Raw genomic sequence first — 13,259 nt, 5'->3', positions numbered from 1 at the left:
TGGCTAGCTTTTGCTACAGCCTATGTCAATGAGCGTTAGCATTCTAGCTAACAATTGCTGCATCCAAAATAGTTATTTTTTCAAAGATCACAACCAAATATAGTCTTAGCGACTGTTAAATCAATAATCAAAACATAATTAAATGCGTATGAGAACCTTAAAAAGTTAGTTTGTTTAGAAGTAATAAAAACGTAAATCTAGGCTTTGTTGAATGGGCGCAGATGATGCTGATGATGATGATGATGGCTTTCTTATGGTGCGTTCCCGACAACTGAGAACTTGGGGGAAAACGAGGTAAAATGACGTCAGTAATCTTAAAGTCGTAAAGTCGTAGCTCTAGAAAGAAGCCCAAGTTCCCGAATTGGATTTTCGAGTTAGATGACCGTTGAAAACTAATTTTCCCAGTCGGAGCTTGTTTTTTCCTAGTTCCCAGTTTTCTTGAACGCACTGAAGTTGGAGGTTTCCGAGCTTCCAGATAGTTTGAAGGCGGCATTAGTAGCGCATCTGTGCGTGACGTCAGTGTGTCTTGTACTGACTGAAAAGGGGGTCTACCAGTGCTGTACGCTTTTTCTCTCTTCCTATGATTTGGGAAATATGAAAATAAATGTAAATAAATGTTCAAAGATTGTGTGTGTGTAATTCATTGGAATTCAAGATTATAAATACAGTTATTTTCAGTCTTCAGGTTGCCATGACAACATGTGTTGTCAAACCAGGTAGATACTAGCTAGCTAGCTACTTCTTTCTAGTATATCTGGTCAAACTACTCGACAGCTAGCTAACGTTAATGCTAGCTAGCTAAACATTTAGCTGACCCCGGTAAACAGATGTGGCGACTGCTACCACGAAAACATGTCAAAGAATAAGGTAGGAAAGCCCTTCAAATAAAAATGTATGCATGCTCTGTGTAGCCAACTTTAGCAACGTTAACGTTACTGTTAGAGCATTTTGACCTGTGGTACTGATACTGGTGAAGCTGAAGTCTGGTTCTTCTAGGCAGCCGACAGTGGGCTCTAGAGCAGATCTAGCACCGATTATCAGCTGCCTAGGCTGGTCTGGTCACGACTTCATTGTGTCCGACTCAGAGGCAGATATATTTAGCTTTGTCTCTGTTGTGAACGTTAGCGAAGATAATCAACTAACGTTAAATGTCTAGCTAGCTAACTTATTAGCCTATCACTTGTTCAGGCAATTGTGAATGGCTAGCTAGCTTAAATCATTCATTGTTTCACCAGACTGCTGGATACAAGGGTCCTTATGGTTATCAAAAAAGAAGAGAGGGGTGAGTTGTTCTGTAAATATGGTTGTTAACCAGCTAACGTTAGCTAGTTAACGTTACTCACTAGCATGATTGGAAACATCTGACAGTACATAGACAATTTGACATTCATTTTGACGCCAGCTAGTTAATTGATGATAGCCACTGTAGGCTAATGCTATTAGCTGTGTGTGTGTGTGTGTTTTGTTTATTTGCATTTTACTAGCTACATTGTGTGTACACACTTTAAGAAGAAAAGGTTTTACATGGAACCAAAAGAGGGTTCTTCAAAGTTTTCTCCTATGGGGACAGCCGAAGAACCCATTTAGGTTCTAGATATAACTTTTTTTTGTTAGTGTAGACGGACTTACATGATAAGAAGTAAAATGCACATGATTTGTGATATGTGATCACAGTAATGGCAAATGGGATTTTATCTTGTGTGATGTTGGATGGCTGATGTTTGTGACATAGCCTGGCAATGGAAGATACTAACAAACCACTTGCTGACTCCATAGGGATGGAAGAAGTTGTGTACGTTACAAATGTGGCCTAACAAACACCATTCAGGATGTCTTGCGACAAAGACCAGGCTGGATGGAGGTCAAAGAGTGAGTTGTGTAGGCTAGACCTAATGACGTAGCCACAATGTGCGTGTGTACGTCCACTACATTGCATTTTGATTAGGCTTTGTAGCATATTGTATCCAGAGTGTGTGTATGAATGTATGTATGTGTGAGTGCGTGTGAGCATTTTAATTAGCATATTGTATCCTGAGTGACTTAGCCTACATTTCAAGACGTCAAATGCCCATGTTTTTTACTTTTTTTAAAATCTGTGAGCACAGTGATGGAGAATGGGATTTTAACTGGTGTGATGTTGGGTGGCTGAGGGAGAATTTCGACCACTCCTACATGGAAGAACACGTGAGGATATGCCATTTCCGCAATCATTATGAGGTCAGTCAGTACCATTACAGATTAGTAAGTAACACTTACTGTGGGGCCCCCCTATCTATGTATTCATAAAGCCTTTACAACACTAGCCTACAAAAGACAATAGGCTATAACAGCCGTCATATGTATGCTTGTTAGATGACAGGCAAATCTGTTGTCATGTGCTTCTATGTCAACTTCTGCACATGACAACAGATTTGCCTGACTATAGCCTAACTAGCCTCATAGAATATTTTGCCGTGTCCATAAGGTTCATGTTTATCACTGCCTATGGGGGACATTATAATGTCTTAGCTGTTATGAAGGCTTTTATGATGCACGAGGATCCCTACAGTAGTGTTACCATGTATTGTAAAATAAAATTGCTGTTACCATATATGGACAGCAGGTGTCATTGTAACATATTTTCCCATGTGGCGCTCTTATTTATAGTCATGTATATTATAAGGGCAATCTGCAGAAATGGAGATTGCTGGAGAAATGCAACCACTCTCAAATTCATAGTTAGATAGACTTATGGATGAAAGTACTGGCCATCCATCCTTGAGATCAAAATTATACATTATTAGTTTAAGTAAGATCATAAGGCATTTCTTAAAGAATCAATGTGTATATAGGCTATCATTAATTTAAGAGTAAAAAAATGGATGTACCAATCGCAGATTGCCCCTCATAACATAACACTTATGTTTGTACTGTATCATAATCTTAATTTGCTTTATGATGCAGCTGACGCGCAAGAACCTAATGGTGAAAAACCTGAAGAGGTACCGCAAAACCCTTGAGAGGGAAGCTGGCCGCATTGAAGCGTCCAAATGTGACTTTTTCCCCCGAACCTTTGAACTACCCAGTGAATACCACCTCTTTGTGGAAGAGTTCAAACGGAGCCCGGGCAGCACCTGGATCATGAAACCGGTGAGAGGACCTGCAGATTTGTTTTATTGTTTAATCTAGGCCTATCGAACCTTTATTTAATCCATTCCCATCAAAGATACAAAGACATATATTTTCCAAGGGAGATGTGGCAAACAAGGCAGCTCCAGTTTAAAAAAAACACAGAACAATCATACAACCAGAACATACCTGTGCACTAAGTCTATAAGTCTACAAATACATTATTTTCAACAGTGAACGTGACAATTCACACAAGCTTAGTTTAGCATTAGGTTGCCATCAGTAAAAAGAAGAGTAGACAAAACTATTGCTTTTACATTATGCACTAACATAATACATTTGTATCTTTATACTATAGTTATGTTATAGTTTGAAGTTCATCTCCCTCTATCAATCTTTGTTCAGGTTGCAAGATCTCAGGGGAAGGGCATTTTCCTATTTCAAAAACTGAAAGACATCATGGACTGGAAAAAGGTAACACCATGCGGTAATATAATAAATTGAAACATTACATTATATGATTGTTGTGCAATGTAGATGTCTTATAGGTTGTTGCATGGTTTTACATGGTTTATGTTCATGTTTGTAAAAAAAAAAAGACAATGACAAACACACACTGACACTGTATGTTTGTGTTTGTACAGGATGGGAGTCGCTCAGAGGAGCAGAGAGATGAGACTCAAGTGGAGAGCTACGTTGCACAGCGCTACGTGGAAAATCCCTACCTTATCAGTGGTGCATTAAACTTAAGTTTGATAATAGGTCTAAGTTTGGAATAAATTATTACACAATGGATACTTTTGATATTTCTGTATTGCTCTTCTCTAACTTTCTCTTTTTATGACCTTTCCTTACATAGGGAGAAAATTTGACTTGAGGGTTTATGTATTGGTTACATCAGTAAGTTTAGGTCTTCTCAATCACTAAATTAATCAAAATCAAAGTAATCAAATCTAAAACTATATTGGTAAATCATTGGATTAAAACACTTCACTCATACGGGCTTGACACATGTCAACTGATGAAGTAAGCAACACATGCTGTAAAATATGTCAATTTAACATTGTTAACTAGAATTAATTTGTGTGTATGTCTTAGTATATCCCACTGAAGGCATGGTTATATCGAGATGGTTTTGCCCGATTCTCCAGCACCCGATTTTCTCTCACCAGCATTGATGACCAGTGTATCCTTCTCCTTACCTCATTACAGCCTTGTATGAGAGCTGAGTTATTGTCTAAAAATAGTTATCTGCACACAGTAGTCGACTGTTCTGCAGCCAAATAATAATAATTGTCTTTTCCTAAGAAACAAACTCCCAACGGTAGGCTCTATTTCATCTCGACTCAATTCAGGATTAAATCCGGAATCCTAATAATAAATTGTCTGTAACAATTTGAGTCTTTTGAATTGCCTGGAATTTAAATACATTTGACCCAAATTCTGTTCTACTATTTCTCCATCTCTTTCTCCAGCGCCAGTCTGTTTGTGCCATCATGCCAACTCCTTGTCACTCATTACCCTGTCATACAGTGCATACCAAAAGTATTCAGACCCCTTGACCTTTTCCACATTTTGTTACGTTACAGCCTTATTCTAAAATGGATTAAATCATTTTTTCCCCCTCATCAATCTAAACACAATACCCCATAATGACAAGCAAAAACAGGTTTTTAAGAAATTGTTTGGCTTGGCAATGACAGCAATGGAGTTGGCAGGAGTACAAACAGATCTGGGACTAGGCAAATAGAACATGTCTCCTTAATGCTTCTCCTAAGATGTCCATCTCACCAATGTGGCAGTGCAAAAAACAGCGCCAGATTATGATCCTGAAAAGGTGTGTAGAATTCCTTCAAAAGTCACAATGTTGGGGGTAATCTAATCCGAATGTTTAGTTAGACCACTGCTAAACACAATTTAAGAATAAATTACTTTGCTATGAATCTCTCTCTATTCTCCCTTCCGTGTGTGTAGGGCTGTAAGTGGCAGATGCAGCAGCTTCGGCGATACCTGACTGCAAGGCATGGCACAGAGACCATAGAGGCTCTGTTTAAGGACGTTGACAACATATTTGTCCGTAGCCTGCAGAGTGTGCAGAAAGTAATCATCAACGACAAACACTGCTTTGAGCTCTATGGCTATGACATCCTACTGGATCAGGACCTCAAACCGTGAGACACACACACACCTCCCTCCTCATTCCCCACCAACTGACTGCATTTCTAATGCAAAACATTAACCAGTCTGAGCCCAGTATGTAACCATTGAATTGCTTTATAAATCTGACGTTTATGTAGGAAGGAACCTCATGAAGCTGGTTGAGGGAATGCAAAGCTGTCATCAAGGCAAAGGGTGGCTACTTTGAAGAATCTAAAATCTAAAGTATATTATGATTTGTTCAACACTTTTTTGGTTACTAAATGATTCCATATGTGTTATTTCATAGTTTTGATGTCTTCACTATTATTCTACAATGTAGAAAATAGTAAAAATAAAGAAAAACCTTGAATGAAAGGGAGAGGGGGATACCTAGTCAGTTGTACACCTAAATGCCTTCAACTGAAATATGTCTTCCGCATTTAACCCAACCCCTCTGAATCAGAGAGGTGCGGTGGGCTGCCTTAATCGACAATCCATGTCTTGAGTAGATGTATCCAAACTTTTGACTGGTACTGTATATATACACAGTATATATATAGTGCATTCAGAAAGTTTTCAGACCCCTTAACTTTTTCCACATTTTGTTACGTTACAGCCTTATTCTAAAATTGATTAAACCATTTTTTTTCTCCTCATCAATCTACACACAAGACCCCATAATGACAAAACAAAAAACATTTGTAGATGTATTAAAAATAAAAACGGATATAATATTTACGTAAGTATTCAGACCCTTTACTCAGTACTTTGGCAGCGATTACAGCCTCAAGTCTTCTTGGGTATGACGCTATAAGCTTGGCACATGTGTATTTGAGTTTTTCCCATTGTTCTCTGGAGATCCTCTCAAGCTCTGTCAGGTTGGATGGGGAGCGTCACTGCATAGTTATTTTCAGGTCTCGCCAGAGATGTTCGATCGGGTTCAAGTCCGGGCTCTGGCTGGGCCACTCAAGGACATTGAGACTTGTTCCAAAGCCACTCCTGCATTGTCTTGGCTGTGTACTTAGGGTCATTGTCCTGTTGGAAGGTGAACCTTCACCCCAGTCTGAGGTCCTGAGCGCTCTGGAGCAGGTTTTCATCAAGGATCTCTCTGAACTTTGCTCCGTTAATCTTTCCCTCGATCCTGACTAGTCTCCCAGTCCCTGCCGCTGAAAAACATCCCCAGAGCATGATGCTGCCACCATCATGCTTTTCCATAGGTACCAGGTTTTCTCCAGATGTGACGCTTGACATTCAGGCCAAAGAGTTCAATCTTTGTTTCATCAGATCAGAGAATCTTGTTTCTCATGGTCTGAGAGTCCTTTAGGTGCCTTTTGACGAACTTCAAGCGGGCTGTCATGTGCCTTTTACTGATGAGTGGCTTTCATTTGGCCATTCTACCATAAAGGCCTGATCGGTGGAGTGCTGAAGAGATGGTTGTCCTTCTGGAATGTTCTCCCATCTCTACAGAGGAACTCTGGACCTCTGTCACAGTGACCATCGGGTTCTTGGTCACCTCTCTGACCAAGGCCCTTCTCCCCCGATTGCTCAGTTTGGCCGGGCGGCCAGCTCTAGGTCGAGTCTTGGTGGTTCCAAACTTTTTCCGTTTAATAATGATGGAGGCCACTGTGTTCTTGGGGACCTTCAATGCTGCAGATATTTTTTGGTACCCTTCCCCAGATCTGTGCCTCGACACAATCCTGTCTCGGAGCTCTACGGACAATTCCTTCGACCTCGTGGCTTAGTTTTTGCTCTGACATGAAATTTCAACTGTGGGACCTTAAATAAACAGGTGTGTGCCTTTCCAAATCATGTCCAATCAATTGAATTTACCATAGGTGGACTCCAATCAAGTTGTAGAAACATCTCAAGGATGATCAATGGAAACAGGATGCACATGAGCTAAATTTTGAGTCTCATAGCAAAGGGTCTGAATACATATGTAAATAAGGTATGTCTGTTTTTTAAATGTAATAAATGTGCAACATTTTCTAAAAATCTGTTTTCCCTTTGTCATTATAGGATGTTGTGTGTAGATTGATGAGTGAAAACAAATATTTAATACATTTCCACATACTGTAATGTGGAAAAAGTCAAGGGGTGTGAATTATTTCTGAATGCACTATAGATGAGCAAACAAATAGATGAGTGATACCCCCTCCACTTATTTGCCCATCCAGAGAATTAACCAAATATACAGATGGAGATTCAGTGACACAAAATCACATTGATTTGTTAAGACTCGTCACAGTCTTTTGGTCGGGAGTAGGCCTAGGCTAGTAATTGACATAGAGTGAAGTAATCCACTTGTTACTTTTTCAATTTAACCTTTATTTAACTAGGCAAGTCAGTTAAGAACAAATTCTTATTTAAAATGACGGCCTACACCGGCCAAACGTGGACGACGCTGGTCCAATTGTTCACCGCCCTATGGGACTCCCAATCACGGCCGGTTGAGATACAGCCTGGATTCGAACCAGGGTGTCTGTAGTGACGCCTCAAGCACTGAGATGCAGTGCCTTTGACCACTGCGCCACTCGGGAGCCCCAAAATGCTGGCAAAATGTTCTGACCAGTGCTAATAAATCAGTCAACTAGACAAGATGATCATGAGCAGCACTCACCTCAACTTAGCTAACATTTCCACAGCCTAAATGTAGCCTAAACAATATCCAAATGGAGATATTGGTTGATTTATCAAGACCCCACGCTTGTCTCAAAGCAGCGCAAAACAGTGGTGAAATAGTTCACCACACGCGGGTAGTCTTTTGCTTCAATCAATTGAATGACATTGGGAGTTTTAGCAAGCAACAATTTGATGCCATCAATTGTATTAGCCTACTTTATTCCAATATATATTTTTTTGTTCAGGGATATTTAGTCCCACAGTAATTCTTTATAGATCCATCCAGTTGTGGTTAAGAAAGCAGTGCATGTGGTGAGCTATGCGAAGAGATGGGTGAGACATGCCTCGCAAAGTTTAGAACTGCCGGGATGATAGTAGTAACGGGTGCTGCCTAGCAACCATCAAGTGTTTAAGAGCGTTGGCAGAACTTTACTGCAATCATGACTAGGTCGGTTGGAGGAAATATAAGTATAGGCTTTGTCACCGGCAATACCTTTCATATATAAAGAAAAGTTGGCGGGATGCTAAAGTTGGCAGGAAAACGTCATGGTTTGAAAGGTGTATAGTATATAAGGTTCAGGGCAGGGTACTGGGCAGAGGCCAGCTAGTGGTAACTGTTTAACAGTCTGATGGCCTGGAGATACAATTGAATCTGTTTCTCAGTCTCTCTGTCCCAGCGTTGATGCACCTGTACTGTCTCTGCTTTCTTAATGGTAGCGGGTTGAACAGGCCGTGGCTAAGGATCTTCTTGGCCATCCTGTGACACCGGGTGCTGTAGGTGTCCTGGAGGGCAGGCAGTGTTTCCCCGATGATGCGTTGGGCTGACCACACCACCCTCTGGAGAGCCCTGCGGTTGCGGACAGTGCAATTGCCGTACTAGGTGGTGATACAGCCCGACAGGATGCTCTCAATGGTGCATCTGTAGAAGTTTGTGAGGGTCTTAGGGGCCAAGCCAAATTTCTTCAGCCTTCTGAGGTTGAAGAAGCACTGTTGTGCCTTCTTCACCACACTGTCTGTGTAAAAGGGACCATTTCAGGTCGTCAGTGATGTGCACGCCGAGGAATTTGAAGCTTTTGACCCTCTTCTCTGTGGCCCCGTGGATGGGGGCATGCTCTGTCTGCTTTCTCCTGTAGTCCACGATCAGCTCCTTCGTTTTGTTGAGGGAGAGGTTATTTTCCTGGCACCACTCCGCCAGAGCTCTCACGTCCTCCCTGTAGGCCGACTCGTCATTGTTGGTAATCAGGTCTACCACTGTTGTTGTCAGCAAACTTGATGATTGAGTTGGAGACCTGCATGGCCAAGCAGTCATGGATGAACAGGGAGTACAGGAGGGGGCTGAGCACACACTTCTGTGGGGATGTGCCTAACTTGCTTACCTTCACCACTTGGGGTCGACCCATCAGGAAGTCCAGGACCCAGTTGCACAGGGAGGGGTTCAGATCCAGGGCCCTGAGCTTAGTGATGCGCTTGGAGGGCACTATGGTGTTGAAAGCTGAGCTGTAGTCAATGAACAGCATTCTGACATAGGTATTTAGGGGCAGTCTGCAGTACAATGGCGATTGCGTCGTCCGTGGATCAGTTAGTATGTCCACAATGTAAAGTGGTAGCTAGGCCTGTCACCATTCTTGGATCATCTTAACGTTAGATCATTGCCGTCATCCTTAATCTCTTTTGGGCAGATTCAGAATTATAAGCGGGCGCAACTCTTCACTTAATCTTTCATTGATGTCAATGGGAGACTGGTGCAAACATTCAAGTCGGATCGCAATTCCTAATTTGTCTCTCCACAGGTGGCTGATTGAGGTAAACGCCTCTCCCTCTCTCACCGCCAGCAGCCAAGAGGACTACGAGATGAAGTGTTGTCTGCTGGAGGACACCTTACACATCGTGGACATGGAGGGCAGGTAGGGAGTGGGGAAAGGATACTCAACCCAGGGCCAACATGCCTACTGGTTTCCTTCTTTGCTTTTGATTTAGCCACTGATTTAGACCTTGGAAATCAAGATTCTCAGGCCAATCGGTGACATTTGGGTTTTAAAGTTACTCTCCAAGGAAAATATAATTTTTAAAAGCTCATTCTGTGAACTCATAGCCAAATAATGTTGTTGACTCACAAGTCCTTTACTTGTATTTGTGGCCAAAGCATAAATTAGATAATAACCACTGTAATACCCCTCCTCAAACCTGTATCTGAAACAGACGTTTTCAAAAAGTTGACCTCTCACACTTTGGCCAATATGTCTCATTGCCTGAACTGGCAAATCAACTGTTCAGAAGGGGGGGGAGAATCTATTTCACTCATATTGTATAGGTCATATTTCCTAGAAGATCTGGACAGCTAAAATACTGGACAGTTACTGAAGAATCCGCAGACAATATGGCCCCCTAGTGATAGAGCTGAATATCTGTGGATTAGGGTAGACGTCATTATGACCCTTTGTGGCAGGGTTGTGGGCAGTTCCATTTCAATTCAGTTAATACAGGAAGTACACAAATTTCGATTGGAATTTTTGTTATTGAATTTGAGTTTACCAATTTGAGAAACCAGTAGGCATAAATTTGAGTTGTCCCTTTTAAAAGGGAACTACAGGTTCAACTCAGAATGTTTACTCTGTATTAACATTAACTGCGTTACACCTGACATACCCTATAAGCTCCAGTGCAGACTGCAATTGTCACTAGATATTGACCTAGCCTCAAAATATACAGTATCAACATTCTGAGTGACCCGCAGTGTGGTTGCCTTTAGTGATGGAATTGGATCCAAATATTGGCTTGCTCCTTTCCCATCTTTGTTACTTTCCACTGATGAAAAGACTTGATTGGTAGTCTCCCTGTGCAGAATGATTACCTCCTACATGAACAATGTTCCAACATGCATGTCTGCACCGATACAAACGTCCAGTTGGTATAGTCGGAAATAGACAGGAAAGCAGGAAATCCAGCGTTCTTACTTCACTGCCTTATCCGATTGTACCCTGGTAGAAATATCCCCACCGGACACAAAATTGGTAGCTAGCTAGATGGAGCTGGCAGAGAATATTTTCAATGTGTATTTTCCAAGTTAGTAGTTTGCATGAGCCATGACAGCGAATGTTAGTGTTACAAGCTTTCCACCACTGACTGGCTGTGGCTACAATTAGCCTAGCTATCTGCGTTCCCGTTGGGCCCACCTCTTTTATGTCTCCGAGGTGAAAATATATCAAGGGCACAATTCCCGCCTGCATTTTAAGCTGAGCCTAGCCAAATGTATGATTTGTTGGGAGAGTTGTCTGTCTGAAGAGCACCCTCCCTGGAAGATTTTTTTCTCCCCTTTCGAAGTTGCCAAGAAAATCCCCTATTGTTCCCAGACCTAAGGCAACAGCACTTCCGAGACTACTTAATAGGAGAAAGTGATTTGGTGTTATTTTTCCTATCATCTATATTCTCTCTTTGGTTGTTCTCTTTAGATTGACTGGCAGGGAGAAGAGGGTTGGTGGCTATGACCTCATGTGGAACGATGGACCCGTCTACAGAGAAGATGTCAACCTAGAGACACTGGGCAGCGCCTGTTTCACTGCAAACACACACCTCGGTTAGTCTGGCTTAAACTGTTACTCAGTCACCACACTTGGGTTCAAGTTCATCTCAAGTCAGTCAAACAAAAAAGCCTCAGAAAATGATTGGCTCTTAACCATGAATTTTTACACTTCAATACATTTGCTTCTCACCTTAGAGAGAGCATAATATCAGATTGTGTTTTGACAACTGTTTTCTCCACAACAGGCTGTGTAAACGACAGAAAGAAGCAACTCCGTCAGCTTCTAAAACCATTTCCAGGCAAGAAGAGGATATGACACACTACCCAAAAATATTTTCCAATTGAAATCAACAAGCCTACATATCACCACCAGTATACAGTTTCCATCAATATTTCATAAATATGTATTTTCTTACTACCTCACTCATAGATGGTGAGGTCACACTCACTCAATGATATCACTCAATGATTCAGTGCAAAGCATATTTATTTATATGCCTTACAAACAACTGCATTCAACATTGAGAAAATATGCACCACTTTCTGTGTGCGTGTGAGAATGTTTACGACAACTCTACTCCCTGATCTATGGCTTAGATACTTTACATTAATATTGAATAAATAAAGTGCAATTTAACACAGTACGACTATTACATGTATGTAGCGTTTCAATTAATAAATTCCACATAAAGTACAATACATTGATAGACGTTCTAATGTAAACAAATGGAATAACTGTTAAATAATGGCAAAAAAAAACATTTTTCCTACCCAATACTGTAAACATAAATGTCAATGACAAATGCGAATCAAAATGTGATTAACACAATATCTATCATAAATAGAACTATGGTATACAAAATTTGGAAAAATACGCATTTACATTCGTAGCAAACATTAGACTGTCTCTCTTGAACAAAAAAAGAGTTTAGCCCTATGCAAATTATACTTGTAATAGACAATGTCAATTAAAGTCTATTCAAACAAGAGAAAGCCCTTACACAAGTATACCTTGAATAGAGTATATCATTCATATTGAACCAATAAACCATCATTCCAACAATATCACAAAGTGTGTGTCTCTCTGTATTCAACAACTGAACTCTTAGACACAGAAACAAATGAGGCACCAAAGAAAGATACATGATGGTCAAGCAACAAAGAAAAACATAGTGAGAGAATAAAGGAACAAATACATTCCAACACCAAAAACAGCTCCACTTGACCGATGATGATGGCTATTTTGAGTGAACCTCAGGCTCTGTGGATCAGCCTACTTGCTGACTAAATAATGAATGGTTGACTAATAATAGGCCTACATGTTGTCTACTTTTCAACATCAATAACCTGTACTGACAAAAATGGCTGTACAGTGCAAAGTGCCTTGAGCCAAAGTCTTCAGTTTGCCTAAAAGCCTTAATTGATTACAGTCTGAAATAAACATGTCTGGAAAAAATATTTACTCCACACATTAGATCATGATATCATGGTCCAAGCTCCATGTAAAGGCTTGCGTGTATTGCCCAAACCAAAATTGTTACAGTGCAAGATTGTTACAGTACAACATGTTGGCAATGTTTTTATTCTTTGACTTATTAAAGTATCACTTAAAATGAAGTCTACATGAAATAGATGAGTATATATTTTTTATTTGACCTTTTGAAAGTTGCAAACAGCTAGCGTAGTGATTTAAACAGCAGTAAAACAGTTACAGAGCCTTCAGAAAGTATTCACACCCCTTGACATTTTCCACATTTTGTTGTGTTAGAGCCTGAATTTAAAATGGATTAAATTGAGATTTTGTATCACTGGCAGAGCCTGTTTCACTGTGGAATTATGTTTTTAGAACATTTTTACAAATTAATTACGG

At 40.6% G+C, this 13,259-nt stretch overlaps 1 protein-coding gene across 2 annotated transcripts; it reads left to right on the top strand.

Moving 5' to 3' along the window:
* The first annotated feature begins 581 nt into the window (after nucleotides 1–581).
* Nucleotides 582–12,454, top strand: ttll9 (tubulin tyrosine ligase-like family, member 9). Of its 2 annotated transcripts, XM_014145850.2 has the most exons (14): nucleotides 583–867; nucleotides 1,236–1,282; nucleotides 1,777–1,869; nucleotides 2,106–2,217; nucleotides 2,944–3,129; nucleotides 3,514–3,582; nucleotides 3,753–3,843; nucleotides 3,968–4,008; nucleotides 4,207–4,294; nucleotides 4,887–4,945; nucleotides 5,083–5,279; nucleotides 9,660–9,773; nucleotides 11,319–11,443; nucleotides 11,635–12,454. In XM_014145850.2, the coding sequence occupies exons 1-14, from the start codon at nucleotides 853–855 to the stop codon at nucleotides 11,703–11,705; spliced, it is 1,308 nt and encodes a 435-aa protein (XP_014001325.1). In that variant the 5' UTR covers nucleotides 583–852; the 3' UTR covers nucleotides 11,706–12,454. The 2 variants fall into 2 exon arrangements, with proteins under 2 accessions (XP_014001326.1, XP_014001325.1); XM_014145851.2 differs by lacking the exon at nucleotides 1,777–1,869 and having other exon boundaries at nucleotides 582–867.
* The last annotated feature ends 805 nt before the right edge of the window (nucleotides 12,455–13,259 follow it).

This window comes from Salmo salar, chromosome ssa15, assembly GCF_905237065.1.
Source record: "Salmo salar chromosome ssa15, Ssal_v3.1, whole genome shotgun sequence".
Lineage (NCBI taxonomy): Eukaryota > Metazoa > Chordata > Actinopteri > Salmoniformes > Salmonidae > Salmo > Salmo salar.
Note: the sequence above shows the minus strand (reverse complement) of the source record. Positions and strands in the feature narration are given on the sequence as shown.

Excerpts from the sequence above, each read along its gene's own strand:
- ttll9 (XM_014145850.2), top strand. Across the intron at positions 3,583-3,752 it reads ACATCATGGACTGGAAAAAG|GATGGGAGTCGCTCAGAGGA; the intron begins GTAACACCATGC and ends GTGTTTGTACAG. Across the intron at positions 3,844-3,967 it reads AAATCCCTACCTTATCAGTG|GGAGAAAATTTGACTTGAGG; the intron begins GTGCATTAAACT and ends TTCCTTACATAG.